Source organism: Dendrobates tinctorius, unplaced genomic scaffold (genome assembly GCF_039654945.1).
Source record: "Dendrobates tinctorius isolate UK_male_01 unplaced genomic scaffold, ASM3965494v1 ptg000231l, whole genome shotgun sequence".
NCBI classification, from domain to species: domain Eukaryota; kingdom Metazoa; phylum Chordata; class Amphibia; order Anura; family Dendrobatidae; genus Dendrobates; species Dendrobates tinctorius.
The window spans coordinates 24,316,465-24,331,841 of record NW_027361898.1 but is presented as its reverse complement, the minus strand read 5'-3'; the positions used below and the strand labels follow the sequence as shown (position 1 = coordinate 24,331,841).

The window sequence follows — 15,377 nt, the reverse complement described above, 5'->3', positions numbered from 1 at the left end:
TCAGTTTTGGAACGGCTTCCCAATCCTGCACCTGCTAGCGGGTCACAGCTACCTCCTTTTGATGCGTCGGATATTAACCCCTCGCATACCCAAAGGGATTCACCTCGTAGGAAGTCCAGATCTTCAAAAAGGCGTGCCCGCATTGCCTCACCATCCAGCTCATCATCTCCATCACCGCCTTCCAGGGCGCCAGCTTCCTCTCTTCTATCGGACGCTCCAGAGGCGTTAAGAGTCAGATCCCCGTTCTGAGTCAGATTCTGATCTGGATCCAGCACAGGTCTTAAAATTGCGTGACACGGTGGATAGTTTAATTGTCGCGGTTAATGAGACTCTTGATATTAAAGACCCTGAGTTCTCGCCTTCTGAACAGACTGTCTTTCAGGAAAATGAAGCGCCCTTCCCGTCTTTTGCCAACTACGACAAGTTCAACAGGACCTTTGCCGATGGAATGGCAGCACCCAGACAAGCGTTTCCAAAGAAAACGCATGAGTGTCCTGTATCCTTTTTCAGCCTGACCTGCTTAACAAGTGGGGAGAATCTCCTTCGGTGGACCCCCCCAGTCTCCCAGCTGGCCACAAAGACCATACTCCCTGTCTGACAGTTCCTCTCTAAAAGGAACCCTCTGACAGACACATCGAGGCTCTGGCTAAGTCCCCCTTCGAGGCCGCGGGCTCTTCACTCTGCCCATCCTTCGCCGCCACTTCGATGCCTAAGGTAGTCTCCGCATGGGCAAAGCATCTCCGCCAAGGTACAGTCGCCGGGGCCCCGGCTGATGATCTAGCTGATCTGGCGGACCAGATCGGCCACGCGGGTAAATACCTTTTGTCCGCGTCTCTGGATGTAGCCGCCTGCTCAGCCATAGCAGCTGGCAACATCGTCGCGATCCGCAGGGTCCTGTGGCTTAAAGCCTGGAACGCGGCTCTGCATCAAAAAAGTCCCTCACAGGTCTTCCCTTCCAAGGCTCTCGCCTATATGGAGAAGAGCTGGACAAAATCTCTAACGCTACGGGAGGGAAGAGTACGCTTCTACCACAACAGAGGGTCAAGCGTAGGCCCCACCGCACAGTTCCTTTTTGGTCTTTTCGGAGGTTTCAACCACAGAGTAACCCAAGACAGGACAGATCCCCTATGTGTCAACAAAGGAAAGGACCCTCCATTAAGCCAGCCCCGACCTGGTGCTCAAGACCTACCCATCGCCGGCCCAGCAGGTCAGGCACCTACAGATTTTCATCTGCATGTCGGGGTGCCCCCACCTGGGAATCCTCTCAGGGTAGGCAGTCGTCTCCTTCAGTTTCGGGACGAGTGGCTATCCGTAGTAGACAACGCCTGGGTACGAGACGTCGTCTCCTATGGTTACAAGATAGTTTTCTACTGTCCCTCGATATCGCGTTTTCGAGTCCTGTCCACCAAAAAATACCCCTCGCATTCCAGGGTTTTTCAAGGCCATCAACTCCCTTTTCGAAACAAGCATCATCGTCTGCGCTCCCATACAAGAGCGCTTCTCAGGTTTTCATTCCAACCGGTTTGTGGTTCCAAAGAAGGACAGCTCAGTTCGTCCCATTCTGGACCTCAAACTACTGAACAAATATGTATGTCTGCATCACTTCAAGATGGAGTCCTTTCGATCCGTGATCACCTCCATGGAACCAGGGGAATTCCTCTGTTCGGTGGACATTCAAGATGCGTACCTGCACATTCCCATCTTTCCCTCACACCAGAGATTCCTTTGTTTCACCATTCAGGGGTTTCACTTCCAATTCACGGCACTGCCGTTTGGCTTAGCTTACCTCCCCCAGAGTTTGTACCAAGGTGATGGCAACAGCGATGGCTATTCTACACGGCAGAGGCATCCTCGCCATTCCCTATTTAGACGATATCCTCATCAAGGCTGCATCCTCTGTAGCATGTCAGGAGAGTGTGCAGATCACCCTGGACACACTCACTCGGCTGGGCTAGATAGTCAACACAACGAAGTTCTCTCTGACCCCAGGTCCAACATCTGTTTTTTCTGGGAATGCTCGACACCGCCCAAGCAAAGATCGTTCTACCCAAGGAAAAATCTCTGGTTCTCATACACGGAGTTCGATCCCAGAGCTCGCTTCCCCTACTTCTGCATAAGCGTACTAGGCAAAATGGTTGCCTTGATGGAAGCGGTTCCATTTGCTCAAATTCACATGCGCCCTCTCCAACTCTTCCTTCTGGCGAGATGGGACAAGTTGATCTGTTCCCTGGACCAGGTGGTCTCGATTCCACCGTGGATTTAAAAAAAAAAAAAAAAGTCCCTGAGATGGTGGGAGCATTCCCAGTCGATCCGTCTCAGGAGGTCTTTCCTCCCCATTCATTGGAAGGTAGTCACGACGCACGCCAGCCTTCTCAGCTGGGGAGCAGTTTTCCAGGACCTGACGGTCCAGGGTTGGTGGTCAGCTCAGGAATCAACCATCCCCATCAATATTCTGGAACTCCGAGTAATAGTCCATTCCCTGGTACATTGGCAGGAACTTCTTCACGGATGTCCGATATGAGTTCATTCTGACAACGCCACGGCGGTGGTGTACATCAACCACTAAGGGGGAACTCGAAGTTGGGCAATAATGTCAGAGGTCGCTCGGATCTCGTCTTGGGCCAAGCAGAATGTTCAAGCAATTTCAGCGGTGCACATACCAGGAGTCTAAAACTAGGCGGCAGACTCTCAGCCAAGGGCTGGCCGCAAGCAAATGGTCTCTGAACCAGTCAGTCTTCTACAGAAACTACCTCAAGTGGGGGACTCCAGACGTCGACCTAATAGCGTCCAGACTCAAGCACAAGGTTCCGCAGTTTGTGTCCAGATCTCGCGACCCGCTGGCAATCGGTCTCTATGCACTAGCGATATCTTGGGCACAGTTCTCCCTTCCGTACCCATTTCTTTTTTCTCAAGTAGATTTTTATTCAGAAAAAGCATATCAGGATACAAATTTTACAAAAGTAAACATTTTTGCATATTAACAACCCCCCCCCACCCCCCCCGAACCCTATTAGACCGCATGTATTGTCCATAAATTCTTCATCTGGAGAGAAAAATAAAGGTTAGTAATATCCTTCCACTATTCGTGACATTGCAGGTAGCCTCTCAAATATTCAAGGTACCTCTAGGCCCCCCCAGCACATACCGGAGACCTTAACCAAACTCTAGCCAAGGCGTCCATAGCTTTTCATATAGCGCCAATTTCCCTCTTTTTTGTAAACCTCCTTTTCTAGCATAATGGTATTTTTCACATATTTAAGATATTCTCCTCTCGAGGGCGGCTCCTCTTGTATCCAATTTCTCGCAATCACTTTCCGAGCCATATAGAGTAGTCTGGCTATTGCTGTCTTCATAGTATTATCTACTATAATCTCATCCACATCACCCAAAAATCATACCACTGGATCCTTTGGAACCACACATCTGTATGCTCCCTCTACCCGACACAAGACCACCATCCAGAAAGAAAACAACTTCGGGCACGTCCACATCATATGAAATATACCTGCGCCTTCATTTCGGCATCGGGGACATTCAGACGTTGTTCTTAGACCAGCCTTGAACAGCACATCCGGGGACTTGTACATTCTGTGTATTATATACAGAGCCGAGACAGTCTATACGGCTCACTCAGCGATAATTTTGTGATCCACCCCAGAGCGGACTCCCATCTCTCATCCACCAAAGGGCCCAACTCACCCTGCCACTTGGCCCTGGCGCCAATTGGGAATTTCAATAGGAAAGCATGCAACAGATCCCCATACAATGAGGATATAACCCCACTTGTAGACCCCTTCATACTCCAAGACAATATTCCCCTGTATTTCAAGATTGCAACCCTTACACTGAGCTATAAATGCATGCTTCATCCGTGCATAGCGGAACCCACCCGAATCTCTGAGCCCAAATTCCGATTGTAGCTGAGAAAAGGATTTCAGTCCCTGTGGGTCCACAATCTGGAAAACAAAATGGATCCCTCTATCCTGCCATTCGCCCAGTTTTCCCATGCATCTATGAATTCTGGTAGATTAATATTATCCCAAATTGGCGAGAACCGGGTCTGGCCAGTAACCCCCCGAATTTGTTTAACCCTTCTCCAAAGTTTATCAGAGATAATGTGGGGAAAAGTTTCTCAAGCACCCCCAGTGAGCCATCCTCCAAACATTGTACCACTGGACACCGATTTGTCAGTTTTTCCAAAATGTGTTGCATCCCACCAGAAGTCGCTTCAAGCGACCACCCTCTCAAGTGCTGGCACTGGGCCGCAAGGAAGTATATTTCTGGATTAGGCAAGGCCAGACAACCATCATCCTTAGGGCGTTGAAGGGTTTCCAGTATAATACGAGGGTGTCTAATTTCCCCTGAAATATCCAGACAGGTGCATTATGCAGAATAAACAAAATTTTGGGCATCAGAATCATTTTAATTAAATTATCCCGGCCCACTACCGACAAGGGCAGCTTAATCCAAGCTCCTATTTTCCCCTTGAGAGCATCTAACATGGGGGTCAGGTTTTTATGTAAATCTGTGATTAGCAGCGATACCCATATTACTAAATACATAAATTGATCCACTACTTTAAGCCTGCCCTCCTCTACTGTTCACCTTAAACCTTCCATCGTGTCGTCTATTGCAAACAAATTGGATTTACCCCAGTTGATCACCAATCCCGACAACCTCCCAAACTCTTCAATAAGTTGTATGGCATTACCCAACGATGTTTTTGGGTCACTTAGAAACAGCAAGACATCGTCTGCGTATAGCGCAATTTTTTCCTCTACCAGGCCGTATTTGAATCCGGAAACCTCCCTCGATTGCCAAATTTTGGTAGCCAGTGGTTCCATCGCCAGCGCAAATAAAAGAGGGGAGAGCGGACACCCCTGCCTCGTCCCTCTGTGAAGTTCTACTGTGTGTGATAGCATTCCATTCGCTCTTATCCTATCCAGTGGCTGCGTATATAATAACCGAACCCAAGAAATAAAATGTGGGCTAAATCCCAAATGAAGCAGGACCTGCCATAAATAGCTCCATTCCACACTGTCAAATGCCTTATGGGCATCCAACGATGCCACCACCCTCTGGCCAGAGTTATCGGCTTGCAACAACATATTCAAGAAAAGCCTTCTCAGGTTGACAGCCGTAGACCTGTCAGGCATGAATCCAAACTGGTCTGGGTGTACTAATTTAGAAACAACACCCGACAGCCTAATTGCCAACACCTTGGCCAGGAGTTTAACATCCGTTGTGAGCAGTCAAATTGGTCTATATGATTCTGGCATCTGAGGATCCTTATCTTCCTTTGGGAAGACAACTATTATAAGCTTCTCTCAGACAACGGCAAGATCCCCTTACTTCTGGCCTCTTCCAACACCACTTTAAGTTTTGGTATTAACACCTCTTCCATCCCTTTAAAAATATCCACTGGAAGCCCATCCATCCCCGGTGCTTTCCCTTTCGTCATTGACCCCAGGGCCCTTCTCAACTCCTCATCAGTGATGGGAGCCTCCAGACACTCTGTCCTCATTCTCCAGTCTGGGAAGTTCAATCCCCTCTAAAAAAAAAAAAAAAAAGCCAGTGTCCTCAACCGATGCTCCCGCACGAGGAGTACAAATCTGTGTAAAATTCAGTGAAAACATTCAAAATGTCCACACTTTCCGACACTCTAGTGCCATCCCCCGAAAACAGAGAATGCACATGTGAGGTACCCCTCTGGGCCGAAGCCACCAGCGACATGTGTCCCACACACTCACCATCTTGATAAAAAGCCAGCCGCTGGAATTCCCTTCTCCTTTCGGCTCGGTTCAGGAAGATTTTATCTACATTCTTTTGTGCAACCGTCATTCTGTTTCTAGCTTCCACCGTGTTGAGAGTCACCATTTCGTCCTCAGCTTCCTTTAACCTCTCTATCGCTTCATTCTCCAGCTGCTTTGTCTTTGCCTTACATCTACTAATATCTCTAAATAACCCTCTCAGATACACCTTCATAGCATCCCAAACAGACATCTCAGCGCTACCCTCATTAAAGGTAAAATACTCCACCACCTCCCATTGTATTCCCTCTAGATCTAAGCTATTCAACCAGTTAAGGTGAATTTTCCACTCTCCCCTGCGCCCGACCAGTGTCTCTGCCGACCGCAACTCCACCTCAACTGGGCAGTGATCCGAGACTGCCCTAGGCAGGTACCTCACCTCCTTCACCATTGAATCCATCTCATTTCCCAAAGCCATGTCTATTCTAGACAGGGTGCTGTGTGCCGGTGAATAACATGAGTACCCCCTTTCCCCAATATGTCTCACCCTCCACAAATCAACTAACCCAATCTCCTGTATATATGTGCCAATTGGGGTGACATGACTGTGTCCTATTTTGAGTGTCCTTGTTTTTGTACTGTACATCAACCCCTCCCTTCCATACAAGCAGTCTTCCAGACCCTCCCCCCTAAACTTCCTCCCCTCCTTTCCCCTCCCAAAACTATACTATCTTCCGCTCATCGAGAGGAGGGCTCCTCTGCCCAATACACACACTCTTTGTTCGACTTTCCCCTCCCGTCACCATCGAAACCACAACTCTGTACATTAGTGCAAATCTACTAAAACATTCCACATTAATGAGAAATTACATTGCGTCGCCGCAGCACTTCATGTCAGAACTCCACCTCCTCCCAAACTGTATATAACAGCATCAAAAAGAGCCTGTAAATACAGACTGAACATTCCAAAATCTGCAAACAATGCCAAAAGGGAGCATGTAGCAAGAAGTCTCATCTCTCCCAATCTAGGCATGAGAAACAGCTCACACCCGAATTAGCACACTTTAGCTTGTAACTTTTTTGCATTAATATCCATCCACTGGGTCGCATCCTCTGGTGAAAGAAAAAAACTGGACTTTTTCAAAGGCAACCACTCGCAACCTCGCCGGGAACAGCATGGAGTACTGCACCCCCAGGTCTCTCCAACTTCTCTTGACCCCAGTAAACTTCATTCTCTGCTTTTGGACAGCAGCTGAATAATCCGGATAAATGGCAATCCTCTATCCGTCGACAGTTAGATCCTCCACTTCTCTGGCCCTCCTGAAAATAAATGTCTCTGTCCCTGTAGTTCAGTATTTTAGCAAGCATAGTACGGGGGTTAGCACCCAGAGCAGGGGGCTGCGGAGGGACCCTGTCAGCCCTTTCCATGGCAAAAACTTTTGTCAGCATCTCAGCTCCAATCTTCTCTCTCAGCCAACATTCAATAAACTCAGTGGGAATTCTCCCTTCTGTTTTTTCTGCCAGACCCACAATACGGAGGTTATTCCTTCTAGACCCAGGTCCTCATTTTTTGCAGTCAGTTCTGACAGTGCCTGAGCAAACTTTTTCCCTGCTTTTTGCAGCTTTACTACATGGTCTTTTGCAGTGCTCACCCTCTCCTCTACTGCACCCATGCGCTTATCCACCTTCTGCAGAGCTTTATTTATGTGAGCTATTTCACCTTGCACCTCCTGCAGGGTCTGCTTACATGAGGAGACTAAATTGAAAACATTCCTCAGGGTCGGCTCCCCTCCTGATCTCTCTTCATTCAGTGCCTCTGACACCACGGCCATAACACTTCCCCCTGCCCCGTCGGTACCTCAGTCTCATCTTCCAAAGACATCTCCTCCTCCTCATCTGCTCCATCTCCTCCTGGTTTTTCTGCCTCCTCCACCGCTGCCACCCGTGCAAACTGCTGGAGCTTTGCAGCGGCCGCCATGCGCTTCTGACATACGGCGCTGGATTTTGCAGCGTCCTCACTGGCCGCGGCACCATCTTGTATTACTCCTGCCTCCCCTCCACCCGCATCTCGCTGTCTCCTCCTGGTCATTTCTCTCTCTGCGGACCACCCAACTTGCACTCCTCTGGTTCTGGGACCTCCAGACAGCAGTCAGCACTTGATTTAGGGCAGGCAATAAAACCTGCACAGGATTAATCTTTCAATGGCAGCGGGAGCTCTCTCCTGAGCTTCCTCTCCCATGGCCAGCTAGGACACGCCCTTCCGTACCTATTTCCACCTCTACCGCTACTCCCCAGTGTAGTCAAAAAGATAAAAGCGGAAGGAATTCCCGTGATCCTCATCGGCCCGGATTGGCCATGAAGACCCTGGTACGCAAAGTTAGTCAACCTTATAGTGGACACACCATGGAGACTTACGGATCTTTTATCATAGGGGCCCCTCTTCCACCAGAGTTCTCAGTCTCTCAATTTAACGGCATGGCTGTTGAAGCTGCGGTTTTGAAATCGGTTGGATTCTCCGACCAGGACATACAAACTATGATTAAGGCGAGCAATCCTTCGTCTACCAGAATTTACCACCGTACATGGAAAGCGTATTTCCGCTGGTGTGAAGCTCACCAAATCGCTCCAATGGTGTTTCATCTCCCATCTATCTTGTTTTTTTCTACAATCGGGTCTGGAGTCCAGACTTGCTCTTAGTTCCATTAAGGGACAGGTTTCGGCTCTCAGTCCTGTTGCAAAGGAATTTGGCCGTTTGTCAACCGCTCAAGACTTTTGTTCAGGGAGTGGCCCACTCTGTTTCCCCCTACCAGCCCCCAGTGGATCCCTGGGATCTTAATTTGGTACTTGACGTTTTGCAGAAGTCTCCGCTTGAATCACTGCGTGAGCTCTCTTTCACATTCCTTTTCTGAAAGGTCGCTTTCCTGGGAGCAATCACCTCGATCAGACGGGTTTCTGAGCTGGCAGCGCTCTCCTGACGTTCTCATCTGACTTTTCACCAGGACAATGTGGTCCTGCGTCCAGTTCCATACTTTCTTCCTAAGGTAGTTTCCAGTTTTCATTTGAATGAGGACATTGTGCTCCCATCTTTTTGTCCGTCTCCCCCCCCAAGAACGGTCATTGCACAAACTGGATCTGGTGAGAGATCTACGAGTTTATATGTCCAGATTATGTACAAAAGAGAGTATTGGGGGAGTATGAGTCGGAAACCAGGAGGTGTTTCCACATGTGTGCTTCTAAATATCCACCTGCCTGTATTCCAGCCTCAGGACCCGTTGAAGTGCAAGTGCGTGAAACGGCCGTTGTCCACTCTCTGTACGTTCCTCTTGTGCCAATGCCTTTTAAGTAATAAAGAATTTTCACGACAGAAGGGTGAGTGCCATCACTTTTTTTCTCTTTTGTACATAATCAGACTACATTTGCTTTTCTGGATTGAGCATCAGTTTTGACGGTATTTTGGCGGTCGGTCCAGCTGTGTGATTTTCGACTTGAATAGCAGTCATGGAACTGCTTTGGGGTTAAGGAGCAGTGCCTTATCTTCTATCTCTCTTATGTATTTTGATTATATGTCCAGGACTGAGCCCTTCCGGTGCTCAGATTCTCTGCTCATCATCCCACAGGGTTCATGAAGGGGTCTTCCTGCAACCCGGTCTACCATCGCTCGATGGATCGGTTCCACTGTTCTGGAAGCTAACCATCTAAGAGGTAGAGCACGGCCACTGAGGATTACAGCACACCACGCGTTCGGTGGGAGCCTCCTGGGCAGTCCATCAGCCTCTCAGCTGTGCAAGGCTGCTAAATGGGCCTCCATTCATACCTTTAAATTCTACAGGGTTCATACTCATGCTTCATCTGACGCGAACCTTGGTAGAAAGGTCCTGCAAGCTGCAGTGGCCTGAGCTCTGACTTGAGGATATTATACTTCTTCCCACCCTTGGGACTGCTTTGGGATGTCCCATGGTTTCCTGTGTCCCCCAATGAAGTGAGAGAGAAAACAAGATTTTGGGTACTCACCATAAAAATCTGTTTCTCTGAGCCTTCATTGTGGGACACAGCACCCGTCCTTGGTTATTGTTCTATCAGGTTCTGTTCTTATCTGTTACGTTCATTCTGTCATATTCTCTGCTTCTCCTACTGCTTTCTCACTAAATGAATAGCTTTCTGCCAGTTGGTGGGTATATACTGCTGGGGGGAGGAGCTAACCTTTTTTAGCATAGTGTCAACCTCCTAGTGGCAGCAGCTTACACCCATGGTTTTCTGTGTCCCCCAATGAACGCTCTGAGAAACAGATTTTACGGTGAGAACCCAAAATCTTGTTTTTTAAAAAAAACACTCACAAATCAGAAGTAACCCAAGGCTTCACACCACTTTTTTTATTCAAATTTTCACATGCATTTTACAGTACCATTAAAGTTTGTCATTTCAGAAATCTCATGCACACAAAGCTTGTTTTTTTTCCTATTTTGTGCAATACCTTGGTTTTTGCAAAATGAAGAATGTCACTTTCAGCATTTTTCACCCATTGAAAGCAATGAGTGGTGTAGAAACTCTAAAAACATAGGTTATTGCTGCATTTTTGGTGCAAGAACCTCATTAAGTAGAATCAGATATTTTTTATGCACTAAACTATCAGCATGCACAAGAGACAAATGTACCATGACAAAAACACAGGAACAAAAAATGCATCAGAAAAAGCAGCAAAACCTTTTGTGAAGTTTCTTACTGCCTAGAGAGCAGGTTTTGCCTCTCTGGGAAAACACATCAAAAATACAACGTGTGAACATAGCCTAATGGGTGCAGAAATGCTGCAGAAAATCTAACATTAAAAACTCATCATAACCTAGAGAGGTTGTTGAGGACTAATCTATCGATGACCTATCAATACAGCATTATATGGGCCCATGAACTGCACGCAATCATACAGATATTGAACCACTGACTAGACAACAGAATAAGTTCTCACCATGGAAAGTACCCATACTGATAAGATACTGGGGAGAAGAATTGTGGTTAATTTGCAAAACAACAAATAAGTTAAAAATGTAGATAAAGACAGAAGCATAGCTGTGCCGAGTCCTGTAGCACTTCAGCTTTTGTCCACTTTCAAAGCTAGTTCTTACTACTTCGATGCCCAAGAATTCCCTGCTGCGATGTCGCTGATCGTGCACGAACGTTCAGGATCATTTTTTGATCGCTGGCGTCACGCTGACCAGCATGCATCGCTGTGTTTGACGCCCCTTATCAATGACGAGCGACCTCGTTGGCGACTCCGAACTCATATAGATAGCGCTGAAGGACGTCTATTCAAAGTCTGAATCACTATTATAGACAGTGTGTGACACGGTACCAACGATCGCCGTGGTTGTTCGTGACATCGCTGATGCGTCGTTATGAAGATCGGCCTGTATGACTGCTTACTAGCGATGCACAAATGATCTTAGCCAGATCGTATCGTTGTCAGAATCGTTGGTGCGTCGCTACGTGTAACGGTACCCCAACGGTACAATCTTCTGCTGACTGGCCGAGCACTATGGTAAATTCACATAGAAGCAATGCCATGAAATAGAGCTACTATTACCAGGAATACATATTTTAAAGTAATGTTTGCATAACACAAGCAAATTTTCACATAATTCAGCAATTGTAATTTAAATACCTGGTCGTTTCTTAGGTAGGGAGAGATCAGGCTTAACTTTACTTCGATTTCGGAATTCTGGTCCTTTAAAATCATCTTTGTCTTCATTTAGAACAGGCTCTGGTTGCACAACTACAGTACCTGAAAGAATTGTAGGACGTGTAAAGGAAATGCTTCTTACCACAATATAGATTCTGCTATCACTTCCAGCTTCAATCTTTTTGTGAGTTGTGAGAGAGGATCCCATCATCCCAATAACCACATCTGTTTTAGCTGAAATACTACAAGTACCTATAAGGCTGGGGGGGGGGGGGTAACACCAGCGTATCTTCTCTCATCTGAGTTTTTTCTGTCCAATTATGCAAATAACTCTAATGAAACTGATCACAGTGTGATGCTATTTGCTCGGATGAGAAGATTGGAAAAAAAAAATTCTCTCCATACTGTCACAGTCTGTGAAAATCGAACTGCACTTAGATGTCATCCGAGTGCAGTCTGATGTTTTTCACGCATTTGCATGGCCGAGTACGATCCCATAATCAAATCCAACTTGTGCATGCTGGGATGTTTTTTCCCCTCAGAACCACTTGGTCAAAACAAAAAAATTGGACATGTGCACGGCACCACAGAATAACAGACGGAATGGGATCTGATATTTTGTCAGATTGCCCTCGGACTGAAAATACAGTCATGTGCACAAGCCCTAAAACCAGGGCTGTGGAGTCGGAATTGTCCGACTCCGACACCTAAAATATATAATAAACTGGGTACAGTAGTTCAATGCAGAATGTGCTGAATATTTTTTTCATAGGAATTTGTGAAAGTTATGAAATGTCCTATAAATGACTGTTCTATTCCTGATCTAAGGCTACATTCACACACAGCGTTTTTCCTGCGTTTTTTGAGGATACGTTTTTCAGTTGCAAAAGCAGATCAGCTTTTTTAAAAAAACGCATCACCTGAAAGGTTTTTGAGCTCATAGATAATGTTTTCAATAGCAAAAGCAGATTAGAAATCTGCTCTATATATCCATATCTGTCTAGCCATATCATACCTGTACCAAAAGGAATGAAAGCCAGGTAGCACAAAGACTAACACTCCTTTTTTTAGCACCAGTCAGGTACACCTCATAGCTGCCCAAAAGGACGCCCAGGACAGGCATTGCTCGTCTTCAGTAACATCAACATCAATTGATATTTGGAATAAATAGACTGCATTCATCACCACCACATCATCTTAAGGAGTAGGCTTTATTTTCAAGTGTAGGGGTGTGAAGTATGAGGTTCTGCAGCAGCTGAGGTGTGCAGTATGAAATTCTGCAGAACAGTATGAGGTTCTGCCCCCCCCCCCCAGGTTTGATCCTGGCTACGCCCATAGTGTGAATGTAGCCTGAGGATCTAGGCTTTATCTTAGCCGAGATAAGTCACAGTGTGTATGTACGTGTGGATATACTAATATATTATATATATATATATATATATATATATATATATATATATATATATATACACACACACACACACACACACACTCAGTACAGACCAAAAGTTTGGACACATTCACAATCAAAGCGTTTTCTTTATTTTCGTGACTATGAAAATTGTAGATTCACTCTGAAGGCATCAAAACTATGAATTAACACATGCGGAATTATATAATTACCAAAAAAGTGTGAAACAACTGAAAATATTGTGTCTTATATTCTAGGTTCTTCAAATTAGCCACCTTTTGCTTTGATTTCTGCTTTGCACACTCTTGGCATTCTCTTGATGAGCTTCAAGAGGTAGTCACCGGAAATGGTTTTCACTTCACAGGTGTGCCCTGTCAGGTTTAATAAGTGGGATTTCTTGCCTTATAAATGAGGTTGGGACCATCAGTTTTGTTGTGCAGAAGTCTGGTGGATACACAGGTGATAGTCCTACTGAACAGACTGTTAGAATTTGTATTATGGCAAGAAAAAAGCAGCTGAGTAGAGAAAAACAAGTGGCCATCATTACTTTAAGAAATTAAGGTCAGTCAGTCCGAAAAATTTGGAAAACTTTGAAAGTGTTCCCAAGTGCGTTGGCAAAAACCATCAAGCGCTACAAAGAAACTGGCTCACATGAGGACTGGCCCAGGAAAGGAAGACCAAGAGTCACCTCTGCTGCGGAGGATAAGTTTATCCCAGTCACCAGCCTCAGAAATCGCAGGTTAACAGCAGCTCAGATTAGAGACCAGGTCAATGCCTCACAGAGTTCTAGCAGCAGACACATCTCTACAACTGTAAGAGGAGACTTTGTGCAGCAGGCCTTCATGGTAAAATAGGTGCTAGGAAACCACTGCTAAGGACAGGCAACAAGCAGAAGAGACTTGTTTGGGCTAAAGAACACAAGGAATGGACATTAGACCAGTGGAAATCTGTGCTTTGGTCTGATGAGTCCAAATTTGAGATCTTTGGTTCCAACCACCGTGTCTTTGTGCGACGCAGAAAAGGTGAACGGATGGACTCTACATGCCTGGTACCCACCGTGAAGCATGGAGGAGGAGGTGTGATGGTGTGGGGGTGCTTTCCTGGTGACACTGTTGGGGATTTATTCAAAATTGAAGGCATACTGAACCAGCATGGCTACCACAGCATATTGCAGCGGCATGCTATTCCATCCGGTTTGCGTTTAATTGGACAATCATTTATTTTTCAACAGGACAATGACCTCAAACACACCTCCAGGCTGTGTAAGGGCTATTTGACCAAGAAGTAGAGTGATGGGGTGCTACGCCAGATGACCTGGCCTCCACAGTCACCAGACCAGAACCCAATCGAGATGGTTTGGGGTGAGCTGGACCGCAGAGTGAAGGCAAAAGGGCCAACAAGTGCTAAGCATCTCTGGGAACTCCTTCAAGACTGTTTTAAGACCATTTCCAGTGACTACCTCTTGAAGCTCATCAAGAGAATGCCAAGAGTGTGCAAAGCAGTAATCAAAGCAAAAGGTGGCTACTTTGAAGAACCTAGAATATAAGACATTTTCAGTTGTTTCACACTTTTTTGTTAATTATATAATTCCACTTGTGTTAATTCATTGTTTGGATGCCTTCAGAGTGAATCTACAATTTTCATAGTCATGAAAAAAAAGAAAACTCTTTGAATGAGAAGTTGTGTCCAAACTTTGGTCTGTACCGTATGTAATCGATATTATATAGTGTATTACATATTTACAATTTATTACAGTTTTTTGTGTTCTAAAGTTGTATTCCAATAAATAGATTTTATGTTCTATTTAAATATCTTGATTATTGTATCATAGAAATGATTAAATGTCTGATGTTTACATTGTACTGCAATACATTTTTCACTTAAATATAAGCAACATATGTGGGAGTCGGAGTCGGTGTAAGGGAAAAGGAGATTTTTGTGTACTCACCGTAAAATCTTTCTCTTAGCCTCTAATTGGGGGACACAGAACCATGGGTGTTATGCTGCTGTCCACTAGGAGGCGACACTATGCATAATCTGAAAAAGATTAACTATGGCTCCTTCTCTGCAGTATACACCCCTGGACGGCGTCAGCCTTCTCCAGTTTTGTGCAAAAGCATTAGGAGGAACGTAACAGAAAACGACATAACCATGCCTGTAAGAAGGCAACTATGTACGAGCTCAAAGAACAATATGAGAACTCAACCGTAAACAACGGCCCGTAAGGGCAACAGGGTGGGAGCTGTGTCCCCCAATTAGAGGCTAAGAGAAAGATTTTACGGTGAGTAACAAAAAACTCCTTTACCCTGTCGCCTCATTGGGGGGACACAGAACCATGGGACGTCCCAAAGCAGTCCCTGGGTGGGAAGCAATGGACGAATATTGTGCTAGCAGGTCCCTAAACTTGGGGCACTGCCGCCTGCAGAACCAGTCTACCCAGGCTCGCATCCGCTGAGGACTGGGTATGAACACTGTAGTGTTTCGTAAACGTGTGTAGGCTAGTCCAAGTGGCCGCCTTACACACTTGTGCCGAATGGCACAGGAG

General features: G+C 46.0%; 1 protein-coding gene across 1 annotated transcript in view; it reads right to left on the bottom strand.

The window, feature by feature from the left end:
• Positions 1-15,377, bottom strand: part of ATRX (ATRX chromatin remodeler) — a 348,862-nt gene that overhangs the window by 274,844 nt on the left and 58,641 nt on the right. Inside the window, exon 7 of the mRNA XM_073556201.1 lies at positions 11,404-11,523. Coding sequence (XP_073412302.1) covers positions 11,404-11,523 — 120 coding nt within the window. The remainder of the gene's footprint in view (positions 1-11,403; positions 11,524-15,377) is intronic.